General features: G+C 25.9%; 1 protein-coding gene across 1 annotated transcript; it reads left to right on the top strand.

Annotated features, from left to right (window-relative positions):
• The first annotated feature begins 199 nt into the window (after positions 1–199).
• On the top strand, positions 200–15,134 carry LOC129965574 (centromere/kinetochore protein zw10 homolog). Its single transcript, XM_056079585.1, has 8 exons — positions 200–334; positions 3,494–3,696; positions 5,266–6,174; positions 6,989–7,161; positions 8,790–8,965; positions 9,922–10,122; positions 11,570–11,844; positions 12,836–15,134. The coding sequence occupies exons 1-8, from the start codon at positions 301–303 to the stop codon at positions 13,064–13,066; spliced, it is 2,202 nt and encodes a 733-aa protein (XP_055935560.1). The 5' UTR covers positions 200–300; the 3' UTR covers positions 13,067–15,134.
• The last annotated feature ends 354 nt before the right edge of the window (positions 15,135–15,488 follow it).

The raw sequence follows: 15,488 nt of genomic DNA, 5'->3' as shown, positions 1-15,488 counted from the left end.
TTGGAATGTGCAATGCTGTTATAAATGAAAGAAAGCTTCTTGAGAAAGACTTAAATTTAAAATTTAGGTGGAATAATCTTACTATGATATTTTTTCGAGCAACAATGAAGACAAAATAATGATATTCAAATTAAAAAATTTGTATGGAAAACTGAAACCAAACTTTAACTGTGACTGACAGTTATGAGTCAATTTCCCGCAAAAATTGTTTGTTGATGTTGATATGATCGCATCTGCTTATTTTATTTACGTTTTTTTATGAGAACAGTTGCCGAATTTTTCCTAAAGAATTAAGCCAAAATGTCATTAGTTACAGATGTTTTGCAAGGCACAGGTACTTATCCAAATTTTTTAAAAAATTCATCTTCAAATTGATAAAAATGTAACTAGGTGACAATATTGTGTACATGTCTATTATTAAAGTAGAAAAAAAGTTAAACCTGTTAATCATGTTTAAAAAAAATATTGTATTTTGCTTTTGCTATATGAACAAGAAAGCAACTGATTAAAAAATAGTTGAATATAATAAAAGATATCAATATTATCTCTTTAATCTCATATATTTGTACGCTTGCTGATTGAAATTTAAATTTGAAAATGTATAATTCATTTGTATTTTTGCTTACTTGAGATTTAACTGAATAATTTCACGCATTTTACTATAGATAAGGATTTAAAATTTGAGTAATGCTTTTATGAAAGTAATTTTTTTATTTCATATCTTTAAAGATTATTATATAGAATTTAAGAACTCTGCTGAATAAATAATAATATAACATTTAAAAAAACTATTAAAAATACTGTCATATAAGGTATATCTATGCTAAATTTTATGTCTGTAGACTCAATAATATAAATTTTGTATTGTCCGTTGTCATATTGTTTATGTTATGTTTTGTCATTACGGAAAAAACAATTAAGAATAATAATTTATGCATTAACTGATTTTATCGTTTTTACTTCTTCACCTACCTGAAATTAATAAGAATTAATTCTTACTTTGTGTGGGATTCAAATCTCGATTAGATTTAATTGATAATAATTTTTATTCACCTGCTTTAATATGAGCAGCACAGATTTTTTTTAAACTAGTAAAACTTTTTTTCAGGGTTTTTAGAAATAGAATAATTTTTCTGGTATAATTTATATTTCCCACAAGATTTATGCTCTGTTTCTTTCTGATTTTTCTGCAAATGATTTTTTTTTTTCGCATCTTGTTGTACTATATGTATAGTAGCTAGTTTCATCTCTGATGAATGAATATAACAATGTAAAGATCTGAACATTAACTGTTAACACAGCTCTTTAATATGGTCAGTAATGATTTTGAAAGGGGGATAATTAGCATAAAGGTAAGTTTTTCTCAATTGATAGAAAACTATTAGAGGAGCATTTTTACTAAAGTCCCCCCCCCCTGGGATTCCCCCTTCTACATCCTGCTCAATGCTTTAAAATACCAATTTATTTATAGAACAGCCACCATCTTTGTTTCTAAAGAATTACAATAAAATCAACATTTTTTTTACTTGTTATGGAATGCACTGGAAGAGCAGTTCTTGTGTTTTTGCTGATCATAATAATTTTTAAAAAATTAATAAAATGTATACAAAAAAAAAAAATTGTATACATAATTTTCTTTTTGTTAAATTTTAAAATGAGATTTTTGCACTATATTTTCCTTATGTAGAAATTGCAAAAAATGTTTCTATTAATGCTCTAATCTACATTTTTTAAAAATTTATTAATCTTTTGACATTTTATTTGCATATTACTGACAGTGGTGAGATACCGGAAAGCACAATGGCTTAACATGTAACCTGATTGCTCAATCGCCATGAACTAACTATATGACTTAGTATATTAAAATTTGAATTGTTGATAAAGTAGCTTATGTTTTAGTAAGTGGAATGAGTTTACATGAGATCTAAATATATAAATAGAAATTATGACTATGAAACTTGCATCTTTACATTCATTTTATCAAGGAAGTAACAATATAATAGAAAATAATATCAAATTACTTTGCACTTTTGAATGTTCTTGCAGTTTTTGTTCAAGATGATTTCTCTTTTTACAAAGGGCCTTTTTGTATTGACCATTTAAGGGTCAGATGGTCTTGAACCTTCAATTGTTTAAAAACCCAAAGTTACAGCAATAAGCAGTTTATAGTGTCATAGGGTTTCTTCTTACTCCTAACATATTACAAATTGTTCTTTTTTTTTAATCGTTTGTCTTTTTTTATGCTTTTACATTTTTTTGACATATTCAGTGACTACTATTTTTATTATGTATTATTTAAGATGACTACATGTTACTTACTTTCAAATAAATTGATGAGTTTATGCATGATAATGTACTATGATGCTCACATACTGGTAAATGGAACCTCCCCCCCCCCCTTTTTTTTAAACGCTGACAGCATGGCTGGTTTTAGCCTTAGATGGTCTTAGTCATTTAACCATGGATGCTACAACCATTATTGGGGTAATTGTCCAGCAAATAAAATGTTCATACTTTCTATAGACTTTTGCCTCTCATATTAAAGTTTGAATTGTAATATTATATTTAAATCTATCTATAATTGTATTATTTACTATTGTTTTGTTATTTAAAATCCAAATTAAGATCAATGTCTCATTGATTTAAAATACAATATATCTATCAAATTTTTATATGAAATTTCTTTATATTTACTTTGCTACGCTTGGTTATTGTAATATATGAGTGTATTCGTCTCTACCTAAGCTTGCTATATACCCTTATGTATCCCTACCTATAGTACTACTACATTTTGTTTAACAGGTATATTTTCTTTTTTGACGATAGCTTAATTAATAATGAATTAAATCCACAATTACAGAATGAAACTTAGTGTTAATTTGGATTATATTGGACATTATAATATCTGTATTGATATTTTTTTCCTTTATTACTCTTTCCATAATTTTGAAATTTTAATTTCATGCTGATTTCAATTTTTTATTTATTTTGTTACCCAAGAAGTATTTTTTTGTTTGTTATGGAATTAATATTTTGATGTTTTTATAAAGTGTATTTTATTTTAAGCACAGGATCTCAAGATCTTTTTCTATATTAGGCATAGATAAACTTTCCATTATTTGAGCTTGCATAAGATCTAAAGACTTTCTCAATATTTTCTTAAAGAGAAAGTGGATGTTATTTTTCTGCCATTTTTTTAAAGAATGGAAATATTAATTTGAAAATATTAAAATTTCATACCGCTATTCCAGATTTCTGTTTACCTAGGCATTGATTAATTGTGATACCACTTCTTAATTTTATGATATTAGGTATAATATTTAATGGTGATTCGTTTTTTTTTTCAATTCATTTTTAATATAATTTCATCATCAGATTCATTTCTCAAAATGTAATGAAATAAGATAAAACTGCTCTTAATATGTTATATATTTTTTGATTATTTCATTGCTGTTACTGATGTGTTCGTTTTTTTCCCCCCTTCTCTTTATAGGAAAGTTGGGGAAAGAAAATATAATTTTAAAGGTTGGTGATTTAAAGAGAAAACTTGAAGATATTAAATTAGAAGTTCATGATAATCTGAAAAAAAGATATCTAGATTTCATTCCACAGTATCTGAAGCTTGATAAATTCATAGAAGATATAGATGATGTAACTAATGAGTATGAATCTTTGCGCAGTCAAGTTGAAAAGGAGGTAATTTTTAAATTTTACTCCTACTTGTTTATTAATCTTTATTTTATATAAAAATAATTAAACAGGCAAGGAAAATGTATTTAACATTAGAATTTGAAGATTTGAGACTCTTTCCTAGCTCATGACTTATTCAGATTTTTTTTAAAAATTCAATCATTAATAGCTGTATTATTGATCAATAAATTCATTATAGAAATGTTTATTGGTTAAATTAAATATTGCATAAAATACTGTTGTCTCAGAAAATTTGTCAATAGCAATATAAAAGTTAAAGGAGATTTTAATCTCTAGTGTGAATAGGATAATGTTTTGGGATTTATTTGTTTGTATTATTTTAAAATTTATTCCTAATAATAATAATGATAATGTACAGAGAAAAAAGATGACCTTAAAATCATTACAACATGTGTTAATATGAAAGAAGTATTTAAAATAATAAAAAATATAGTTTAAAAAAGTATTTAAAAATATTTTAAGTATTTATTAGGAATAAATATTAAATTTATTGAAAGCTCATTTTTCAACTTTAAAGCTTTGTTAAAATAGCTTTTGTGCAATAATATACTTTGAGATTAAGAAAAATTATTTAAATTTTGATTAATTTTTAATTAAATAGCCTTTTTTACCCAAGGAATAATTTTTTGCTGAATTTGATAACTCTAGGTTTAATAGTCTGTTTTGTGGAGTCTTTTGAAGTATTTTTTTTCTTCAACATATCTGTTGTATTATGAATTCTGCAGAGTGCAATTTACTGATAATATATCAGTCTTTAAACATTATTATTTAAAAATAAGCAATGAAAAACCTAGAAATTGTTTATAACTAATAATATATAACTTAAGGAAAACTGGGGTTTATTTTTTTGTGCTCAGAATTTTGCGTACTCTTCTGCATTACATGCTTTAAATTTATTTGTTTGTGCTTCTTTACATCACAAATAAAAGGCGTTTCTATTCTTTATATTAAACTGTTGTGTAAAATGTCTGTTTGTGCAATGCTGACTAAAAATAAATATCAGTTTGGGGGGGGGATAGTAGCAATTAAAATGTGCACCACTAAACACAACAGTTGTATGCTAGGCAATAATTGCATTATTTTTCCTTCCACTCTACAATAAAAATTTATCAAGAAGTTCAAATTTCAAGAATCACTGCTTGGTTTTGGTAATGTTATGCAAACGGGAAAGTAATATTTTATACCAGATGTATTGATAATTCTTTTAAAGCTGATTTATCTTATTTTTAAAGTAAATACAAATAGTTTTAGGATTGCTTTGAAAAATCTTCTGTAAGACATAAGATTATAGTTTGTTTTCTTGCCAAGTTCTGCCAACCATCTAAAAGTTTAACAATTGTTTTCCATTTAAGATAACTACAAAAAGTAAAATTTTACCACAAAATATTTCAATTTAGGTGATTCTACTACAATTTTAAGTTTCTTGATGAGTTTTCATAAGTCTTATTGTTGAATTATGATAAATAATACTTGTTATCTGCCACAATAATTGCAAATTTTATAACAATTTTTGCTTAACTGTTTTATTCAATATTTTTTTCTTTATTTATTTAGATAAGACCTCATATGATGAGTTCTGTGGTAGAATTCGAAGATTTCATTGATGATTTAAAAAAAGTAAAAAAATTGAAGTCTGCCATCTTGGATATGATTTCACTCCATCAACTTCTAGAAAATGCTAAAAAGGCACTGTCGAAAGGAAGTTATTTGAATTCTGTTCATTGTCTTTTAGAGCTTGAAAAACTTGTAGAAAAGGTAGATCCAAATTATAAAAAGAATATAGCAGCAATATCTACTCTTATTACAGAATTTATTGTTACTAGAGAAAGTGTCATTTATCAGTTGGAAACTTTGTGGCGTCAAGAGATTATGATTGTAAATTCATCTAAAAATGGAAAGAAAACTTTGTCTATCAAATTCAATGAGACCACCAGTAAAGAAGAAGGCAAAGAAATTTTACTAGCTTTACGGCTTCTGAAACAGCTTAAACCTATGTTAAAAGAATTTGGGAAGAAATTTTTAAATGAAGTCTGTGAAATGGTGTTATGCAGAACTGTAAAAGTAGAATTAGCTAAGACACCAGAGCTTAATATTTATATTGTTAACGAACATAGTCCAGAACCCAGCAAAATATTTGATCTCTTAAAAACTGTTTTTAAATTCTTACATGATGAATTCTTTCATCTTCCCATAACTTCATCTGATGAAGAATCTCAACAATCTGTCATGAATGAATTTGGTAATGTAATAAGTGAAGAATTTAATGATTTGATTATAGAAAAATGTTTGAAAATGGCCATTCCAAAACAAAGCAAACAACTGGAAACTTTTCGTAAGGAAATACATGCAGCAGAAGAATTTTGCAAGTTTTTGCAGGATTTGGAATTCATATCTTCCTTTGGAAGTAATTTACAAAATTTTATATACAGTGTAGACACATTACCTGCTAACAAAATGGCTCAAGTAAGTGTTTCAAATACTTATTACATGATAAAAAAAAGTGTGTCTTATAGTTTTCTAAAAATAATATGAAGATAATTTTAAGCATAGTTTCCTTCTAATCAAGAAAGCCTTGAATTGACACATATACTATATATCACACCACAGAAATAAGTCAACTAATAAATAATAATTGCATTCACTAAATCATGATTTGTGGTTTGATTGAAGAACTGGAAGAAAATATCAACAACTGCCATTATAAAAAATTTTCATATTTTTTTTTCTCAAACTGCATCAGTTTTAGAATGGCTATACTTTTATTTAAGTTCTAGCATCCTTTTCTTTATAAAATTAAATGTTTTGTTATTAAAAAAATAAAGATATTTATTTAAAAAGATGATGTAAATTTTTAATAAAGTATTTATGGAACTTATAATAAATAGTAATGAATTAGTATATAGTTGTAAATGAAAACTGTCTATTTCATTTTACTGCTTTCATAATGATTTGTTAAGGCACTACAATTTTTTTTTAAATTGTCTAAAATGGTTTTTATATATTTTCTTCTTACTGAAAATACAAGAATTCATAATTATTATTTTTCATATAATTTTCCCATTGTAGAACTGTGTTACAAAATTTCGTACATGTGAATTAAAAGCTGTTAAATTTTTTTTATGTTGCATTTTTTATCACTTTTTTGTATGTGAAACAAAATAAATTTTTACCTTAAAATCTCTTTTAATATTAAATTGATTTCATATCTAAATAATAATACAGTTTTACCTGTGGTAATCTTTCTTAAAATCTGAATATTTATTTTCCATAATTTCAGGATCTATTAAGTCGAGCTCGATCTCTAATGAAAAAGAGTTTACATAAGACTGTTTCAGTAGGTTATGAAACACCTACCGACGCTATTGCATTGAAAAATGGTTTAAATGAAATGGTCAATACTCAGAATGGACTTAGTGCAGCTACATTTCTTTTCCCTAAGTGTCAAATAAGGTTAGCACTTTTTTTTTTATTTCATCTGTTGCAAAAATTAATTCCTTCTTTTTTTTCTTTTTTTTATGATTCAAATATGTATTTAAATATTTTTAAGCAGATACTGTTTTATTTTGCTTAAATTTATTCCTCTTGGAGTGTATTGTGACTACAGTTGAACAGCAGCAGAGTCTTTGGGAGTGTTATAGTGCTTACGTTATTATAGAAGAATGGTTTTAAGCTATATACATTTATTTTATATCTTTGTATTCTACGAATTTCAGCAACTATTGAATAGTCGTCTCACTGAGTTGATATAACATCCATATAGAATTACTATAATTTTGCCAGGTAACAAATGATGAATTACAAACCAAAATGATTATGAAATATTATGACAATAGTGCTACAATTCTCAATGTCAGGAATAGACAGGAATATCTATTTCCACTGAAGGTCTGTTATTTACATAGTCCTATTGCGCATTAAATCAATCAGGATTGAATGTTCTTTTATAGAATTGTGAAATTTGCCATACTGGTAGACTTGATAATGTATCTCCAAGTGTGAATTTTAAAATATAATGTAATGTTTCTTATTCAAAAGTTTGTGTTGATTTGCAATGTTTTTTGCATATATTTGCTCAAAATATTGTTAATGCAAAGTGTATTCTCTATCGTAAAACCTGTCTTCTGCTTTTAAAAATTATTATGTTTACATTATATATATATATATCTTAATATAATTTAAATCTTAATTAATATCCAAATTTAATCTTAATTTAGCCCACACTAGCTTCGTTCTAAAATAGTTTCGTATTTTCTATTCCATTTCCACTTTTTTATTTAATTAATTTAACATTTGCTCTAGAAAACTAATGAATTCAGCAGGTTCTCACTCTCTGAATAATGGGATAAAAATCTTTAATGTTTACAACAAACATTTCTTGTTACAATTACATTAAGTTACATTTCACTACACATGTTAAAGAAATCCCTACTAAAATCTCAGTAAAAACCACCGAAGGAAAAATTACGGTTTCTTGCTCTTCTGCTCTTGTATCAAGATATAAATGGAAATCAACTTATCATCACTTCTTCCTTGTTCATAAAATGCCTCCTATGGTGAATTTAATAGAAGGTCTAAAATTTCAAAAGTGTCTTCTTCTCATCTACGCATCTTCTAAAATACATTTACACATACATTCACTCACACCTATACAATTATATATATATATATATATATATATATATATATATATATATATATATAAATTACTTAATTTGAACACCCTCATTCTTTTCCTGAAAATATATCCTTTTCCCATGAACTGACATGATCAGCAAATTATTTTTAAAAAAATAAATACTTTAGGGTAGCTATATTAAAAATTTAAATGAAGAAGATATGAAGAAAACTTCTGTATAATTCTTTCAAAAATATCTTATCCTTATTTTAATATTATTTATGTTTAAAGTTAAATAATAATTGAAAAATGTTGAAGATCTTTTCAATATATTGTGTTTTAAAGTTTCTTTTGTTATATTTTTTCAGTCAAACTAATGAACTCAAACTTATATAAAACTAATCATACATCTTGTTTTAAAATTTTATAAATAGGCAGGTATTATTTGTTCTTTTATTTACAGTGAATCTGTCAAAGATTTAATATCCCTTTTGCTTGTTGTCAAAGAAGAGGCAAAGAATATTGGCCCTACTCATGCATTCAAACTGTATTATGTAGCTAGAAACATTTGTGAACTCTATTGTTGTGTTGTACCTACGTATCACAAGAATGAAATTGAAAACATTCCTCAACAAACAGGTAATTCACGATTAATAGAAGAGTTTTAAAAATCATTTATTTTATGTTGTTTCATTCCAGAGTATAGTTTATAAATATAGATGTATTTTCATTTTAACCTCATTTGATGCTATTTAATGCAATTTTATTCATTTTAATTATGCATTCAAATAGTCAAACATTTTTATACTTTGAATTGTATTTATTTCTTTTAACTTCCATCACAAAATTAATTTTTAATAGAAAATTTGAATTAGAAACTTTTAATAACTGAAAGGTTATAATAACTGTTCTAAAATACTTGTTGTGAAAATTGCCTTTTTAATTGCTCCTTATTGAATTACATATAAAAAATATATACATTATCAGCAAAATTAAATATAAGAATTTACTATGTTAGTTTGGATAAGCAAGATATTATAAAAAAAGTTTTTATCTTTTAAATACTGATTTGGCTTCAAACTAATAATTTATTTATTTTTATTAATTCTTCATCTTTAGAAATTATGTAAAAAAGAAACATTTAAAAAATGTATTTTGCTTTTATTTTGTATCTGGTAATCAGTTACTAGAGCTGATATTAATCAGATTCTACCCATGAATGTTTGGCGTGTGAATAAATGTGGTCATATCATTTTTAAAACTTAATTTTCCTGTATCGAACACATTTTTCTTCTTCTTAGCATTATAGTATATCCAAGCAAAATGTTCTATTCTTTGAACAGTTATTGTGATTTCAATGTAAAGGGTCTGAACTGAATTATGATAAAATAATTTGGTGAATTTAATTTTACCAACATATGATTTGAATTATTATAAGTTTTTATTAATTTTCTGTTATAATTCACTTAATTTTAAACAATTCAAGTATGTTTTTATTTTTACCTATTTAGCAATAAAATTGTTTCAGTATGTTTTTAAAATTCTTGAGGATTTTGGAGAATTGACAGAATTTGACAATTTTTTGTTTCTTTCAGCTATATTTCACAATAATTGCATGTTCTTAGCTCATCAATTGTGCACTTTAGGAAGTCTTTATCAGAGTGATTTCCAAACAGAAATAACCATGACATTTGTAGATTTAGTTCCTGAAATAAAAAAGTTAGGTTCTGAAGCTTTCCTTGCACAAATGAGACGCCAAAGACATCAACTTCTCCAGCTATTACAAGAACAGCAAGGTATTGTTGCAAATAATAAAATTTATGAATTAAAAATTTTATGATGGCATTTTAAGAAAATTTATTAAAATTAACTTTTAATTAAACATGTGAAGCCCGATGGTATAGTGGCAGCACTTCACACACAGGTCCAAGGTTCGATCCTCGGGCTGGGTAAGGTTGACTCAACCTTTTATTTTTTCAGTGGCTCGATAAACTGATGACCAAGCGTGCTTGAGACCTAAACATTAGGGGTTCCACATAAAGCTGACCACCTAACCGGGACATATGCCTTGCACCCCAGGACACTCGTTCAAGAAAGCAGATATGGGCACTGTAGGCCTTGGCCCACATAGGGCTGTTGTGCCACTAGTTTAGTTTTTAATTAAACATGTAATTTTGATTCAGTTTTTGGAGGATTTTATAAGCTTACAATCATTTAGATATTGGAATCTTTCATTCATGTGCTTGTAAAATTAAGGAGTTCAAAAAGTTTTTTTTAAAAAAACATGTTTGAATTAGAAAGGGGGAAAAAATAACATGGCCATCATTTTTTTAAAGCTCTTATGTAATTGTGATTTCTCTAAAAATATTGAAGATGGTCTAAATTAGTTTGTATTGCAATTTTGAGGGTTTATTTTTGATTAAAATTAATTTCAATGTAGCTTACACTGATATAACAGCCAGAAACAAGAGTTAGGTGTATGTAAATATATTAAGAAAATACATTTGTGCAGAAAATTAATAAGCTGGTGTTTACATTTTTAAAACACTGGTGACAACTTGGGAGAGGAGGAGTCAGATGTAAATTATTATTTATTCTATTATTAAGAATATATACTTTTTTACAATGTAGTTTTCATAATTTTCTATTTATTTTTTATCTGAGACCTTCATGTTATTGATGCAGAAGTATTTTTTAAATTAATTTTGTTAACAAGCAAGCATATTTCTTTTTAAGAAGGATCATATTAATTTTTGAAATCTTAATGTAATTTTAAAGTGTAACAAATTATGTCAGTTATAAGAAATTAAAAACAGTAATTTGTTACATAATGTACTCCCATGTAAAGAAAATTTCTGTTATGTGATGGAAAAAAGTGACTAGTTCTATTACAGCATGAAAAACAGTTCAATTCATAAACTAATATCTTGTTTATATACAAACAATGAATCCAAGAGTTAAAAAAAAAATTCTCATTACACTGTGCGCTGATACAAATTAAAAATACATTTGAACTCTCATAATTTTGTCCAATAATGCATGTCTTATATAATGTAACTTCTTATTAAATAGAACATTAATTTGTGTTGTACTGAATTTCATTAAGGAGTGCTACATAAAGTCTTGGAAATAGAAATGAATTACTTTGCTAACAAAACTGTATATTATTTTTAAAAGAGTTATAGTATGTTTATTTTTAATGAGTAATTTTTGATTTATTTTGCTTTTAAAACTTTTTTACAGCTTTTGGCAGCAACATACTAGTTGATGATGGAGCTGTCAGTGCAGCTGAGAAAGCTATCCGACAATGCCTTTATCAGCTACAACTTTTGAAGAATGTTTGGGCTGAAATTCTGCCAGTGGAAGTATATTTCAAATCCATTGGTACTTTGCTCAATACTTGTTTAGAAGAAATAATTCTACGAATTTCTTCTATGGAAGATATTGCTGCTGAGGCAGCTGGTCAGTTGGACAGCAGTTTTGCTATTTTAATCAAACAAAGTCCAGATTTTTTTAAGGTAAGATGAATTTGGTATTATGTCCTATAAATTCAAATATTTTGTTTCCAAATGACTTTTTCAGCATTTTTTAATGTTTTTTTTATAGTAGGATGTTATAATAGACAAAGTAAATTAAACATTTAAAATTTTTGGATTTTTATTTTAAATATCTTTATTTGACTTAAGGTTTAAAAATTAATTAATTTTTAAATCCCAAAATGGCTTGAAAAGTGAATTAATATTTTTTATAGATCATGAATTTTATTTTTGGATATAGTGATATAAATTAATGATTAATACAATTTATATTTCTGGAACTTGTGCAAAATGAATGCTTGGCAATATATTCTACTTTTTAAAAATAACATTCTGTCAGAATCATTTTATAAACAGATTATATCTTTAATCAATAAATGATCTACAGCGTTGATATATACTCAGTGTACTATAGATCAAAAAAATTTCAGAAGAGAATTTAACTATGAACGATGCACATTAATGAATAATTGACCAGAACTATTTACATGTTGTGATTTTTGAGTTTAATAATCAGAGCTCTTATTTATATTTTAGAGTATATGTTTTTTTTTTATTAATTTGAGTATTTTTAATCAATCTTTTTATATGTGGTGAAAGCTTTGTCAATGTATCGATTATTTTTGCTTGGTATCTATATCTTGCCTTGCAATTTATTTTCAATAAAAAGTTCTTTTGTATTTTTCTAAAATTATTAAACGTTCTCACAGTTGAACATTAGCTCACAGTAAAATTAAAAGTAAATTCCATAAAAAGCAACTCTGACTTTTTGAAGGACAGCATGAAAAGTTTGTCATGTGCATGTGTCAACTAAAAGAACAGCTGAAAAATGTTCATCCATTTTCTTTTACAAATATTTTATATATATATTTTTTTATTCCATCTGGAAATATACATTAACTATTTAAAATATATTTAAATTTAAACCTTATTTAATTTTTTCAAAAATTTAAATAGCATTACTTTGTTACAGGTGCCAGCAATAGATAAGACAGATTCCATTCATTTTTATGTGAAGAATTGGTTCAAATTCCAAGAACTGCAGCTTATATTGAGTGCAAGTATGAGAGAGATAGTAGATAGATGGGCTAGTGGTAAAGGACCTTTAGCAGCACACTTTAAAGCTGCAGAAGTTAAACATCTCATTCGAGCCTTATTCCAAAATACAGAAAGAAGAGCTGCGGCTTTAGCAAAAATAAAATAGTGTTTGTTGCTATTATAAAATTTTTAAAGTTTTTATTTTTGTTTAACACTTTCTTTCAAGATGGATTAGTTTGTTTTTGTAAAATCTGTAAAAATACATCTTATAATATTGAAATGGTTATATATTTTTGGAATGAAATGCAATAAAATTCTTTAGCAAGTATATAACTGTTAATTATTGTCAGAACTGAAGTAAGAATATTTTTTATGTATATTTTTATATTTAGTAAAACAAGTTGGAAATTTGTTCACTAGGATTATTAATGGATTCATTTTTATTAATTTTTTCCCCCTTTCAAATTTAATCCTAGAACCTTTTTATTTACTTTGAGACAGCCTATATTATGAATAAACATTACTATATATTTTTAAATATTAGTTATGTTTTTCATTTCATAGTTTGACCCATTTTATTATTTATTGTTGGGTAAATCAAGGTGCTTGCACTTCACTTTGTCTTTATATGCATTTACAAATTCATTATTCATTCCTCTTATCTCTAATTGGATGAAACATTCACCATTGGAAATTTGTTTTTATTTTAACCAATACAGGAATTCTAATAGATGACTGAAATGTTTTTTTGAAATTAAATCTTGTTTATAATTACAGTTTTTGATTTCAATATATAAAATGTAACAGCAATTTATATGATTTATTATATTAAACTTCAGGATAGAAGTTATGTATGAGCTGTTTTTGATGGGTTTCACAACTGAAACAGTAAGAACAACAAATTTCTTATTGCTGATCCAAAATGGCAAGTTTAATGCATAAGGGCTATGTACGCTACAGCTCTTTGATGAAATTGCATCTTAAATCTCTCTAAAATGCCTAGTTAAATTGAAATTGTTGAAATTATACTTAATACCATTAATAATGTAATGTTTTTGTATTTTTAGATCATACAAAAATTATTTTTATGTAAAAAATTATTTTATGTAAGAGTTGAATTATATTCACATCCTATTTTGAAGCAATTTGAAATTTATTTTGAGTTATTGTAATTTTAAATCAAGATCAATAGCAAAGACAAAACCTGAGCTGGAATCCTGTCTCCAAATTTCTACACTGCACATATGGGAGGGCATTTGACAGTGGAGAATTTTAAGAGTATCAAGCCTGCTTGAGTTTTCAATCTGGAATCCATTAAGCTCTTTTACAGAAACCTAGCTATCATGTCTTTTTGGTCTCAATTCTTTTGACAGTAGAATTTTGAACTAAAACTTATCACTTAATTATAGTTTTTTTAAGGCTCAAGGTGAATGATTTTTAATATCAAAAAGATATCCATATCAAATTTTCTTGCTGTAAGCACAATATCCTATTCTTGAGATCACAGGACTCATTTTAAAATCCTAAATAAATAAAAATTTGTAAGATTATTTTATGTATTCATTAAGACTAAATGCAGCTGCTATTCTAGTTTAAGAAATTTCGGTCCATTTCACTTTAGAAGCTAATTTTTAGACTGATACAGCATTATATATATATTACTTTAATATCATTTGAACATTATGGTATTAAACCAGCATAAATCAAATCAATTAAGTTTATATTTTGAGTATTCTGAAGTGGTCAATATGAATTAGGCTCTCAATTTTACCATATTTCAGCATTAATTCAAGGATGAAATGATTTTAGAATAAATTTATCAATGATTAAGTTTTTCCTTCAGAAATGTTAGTCCTTAAAACTTAATATTATGACCCAGGGGATTAAAAAAAAAAAAAAAAAAAAAAAAAAAAAAACTACCGGTTACTAAATCCTTCCTAGGACCTTGTCTCAGATTTCTCACCATTTGCAAGCAAAAATAATCTAGATAACAGAAATTTCATTAAAAGGTCCTGAATAACTGTTTTCATAAATCTTTTCTTATAATTGTCATCATCCAATGTTTTCTTATTTCTTTTTGACTTTTAGTTTCACTGATTATATATATATATTCAATTAATGGAGCCAAAAGTGGAACCAATGGGAATGTTTCCTTCTTGTATATACTTTCACAATATGTTATATTTTGTATTTAACTTTATTATAATGAGAAATAAATATGCATAGTAGAAGAATACTTTTTCCTATTGATCAACATACTTTGAAAACATTCTAAAATTCATGAATATAGCATAGGTATTTTTGATACAGATCTATGATTTAGTTATGAAATTTATGCCAAATTTTATCTATCAAGCCTTGTTGCATTTTGTTGTCAGGTTTACATGCACATAGATGAATAAACAAAGTTTTCTGGTTGACAAATTTCACTGCAATCTACATTTTACATCACGGACATAAAAATTTTATTTTGTGAATCAATTGTGAAAATTCAACAAAATCCCATGGGTAAATGTTTTTAATGATTATTGTACTTTCTCTTTATTTACAATAAAGTAAAAAACTTAAGACCATACTAGATGATTAAT

The sequence above is a fragment of the Argiope bruennichi genome, chromosome 4 (assembly GCF_947563725.1).
Source record: "Argiope bruennichi chromosome 4, qqArgBrue1.1, whole genome shotgun sequence".
Classification (NCBI taxonomy): domain Eukaryota; kingdom Metazoa; phylum Arthropoda; class Arachnida; order Araneae; family Araneidae; genus Argiope; species Argiope bruennichi.
Note: the sequence above shows the minus strand (reverse complement) of the source record. Positions and strands in the feature narration are given on the sequence as shown.

Excerpts from the sequence above, each read along its gene's own strand:
- LOC129965574 (XM_056079585.1), top strand. The coding sequence starts at position 301 with ATGTCATTAGTTACAGATGTTTTGCAAGGCACAG. Across the intron at positions 7,162-8,789 it reads TTCCCTAAGTGTCAAATAAG|TGAATCTGTCAAAGATTTAA; the intron begins GTTAGCACTTTT and ends TTTTATTTACAG. Across the intron at positions 11,845-12,835 it reads AAAGTCCAGATTTTTTTAAG|GTGCCAGCAATAGATAAGAC; the intron begins GTAAGATGAATT and ends ACTTTGTTACAG.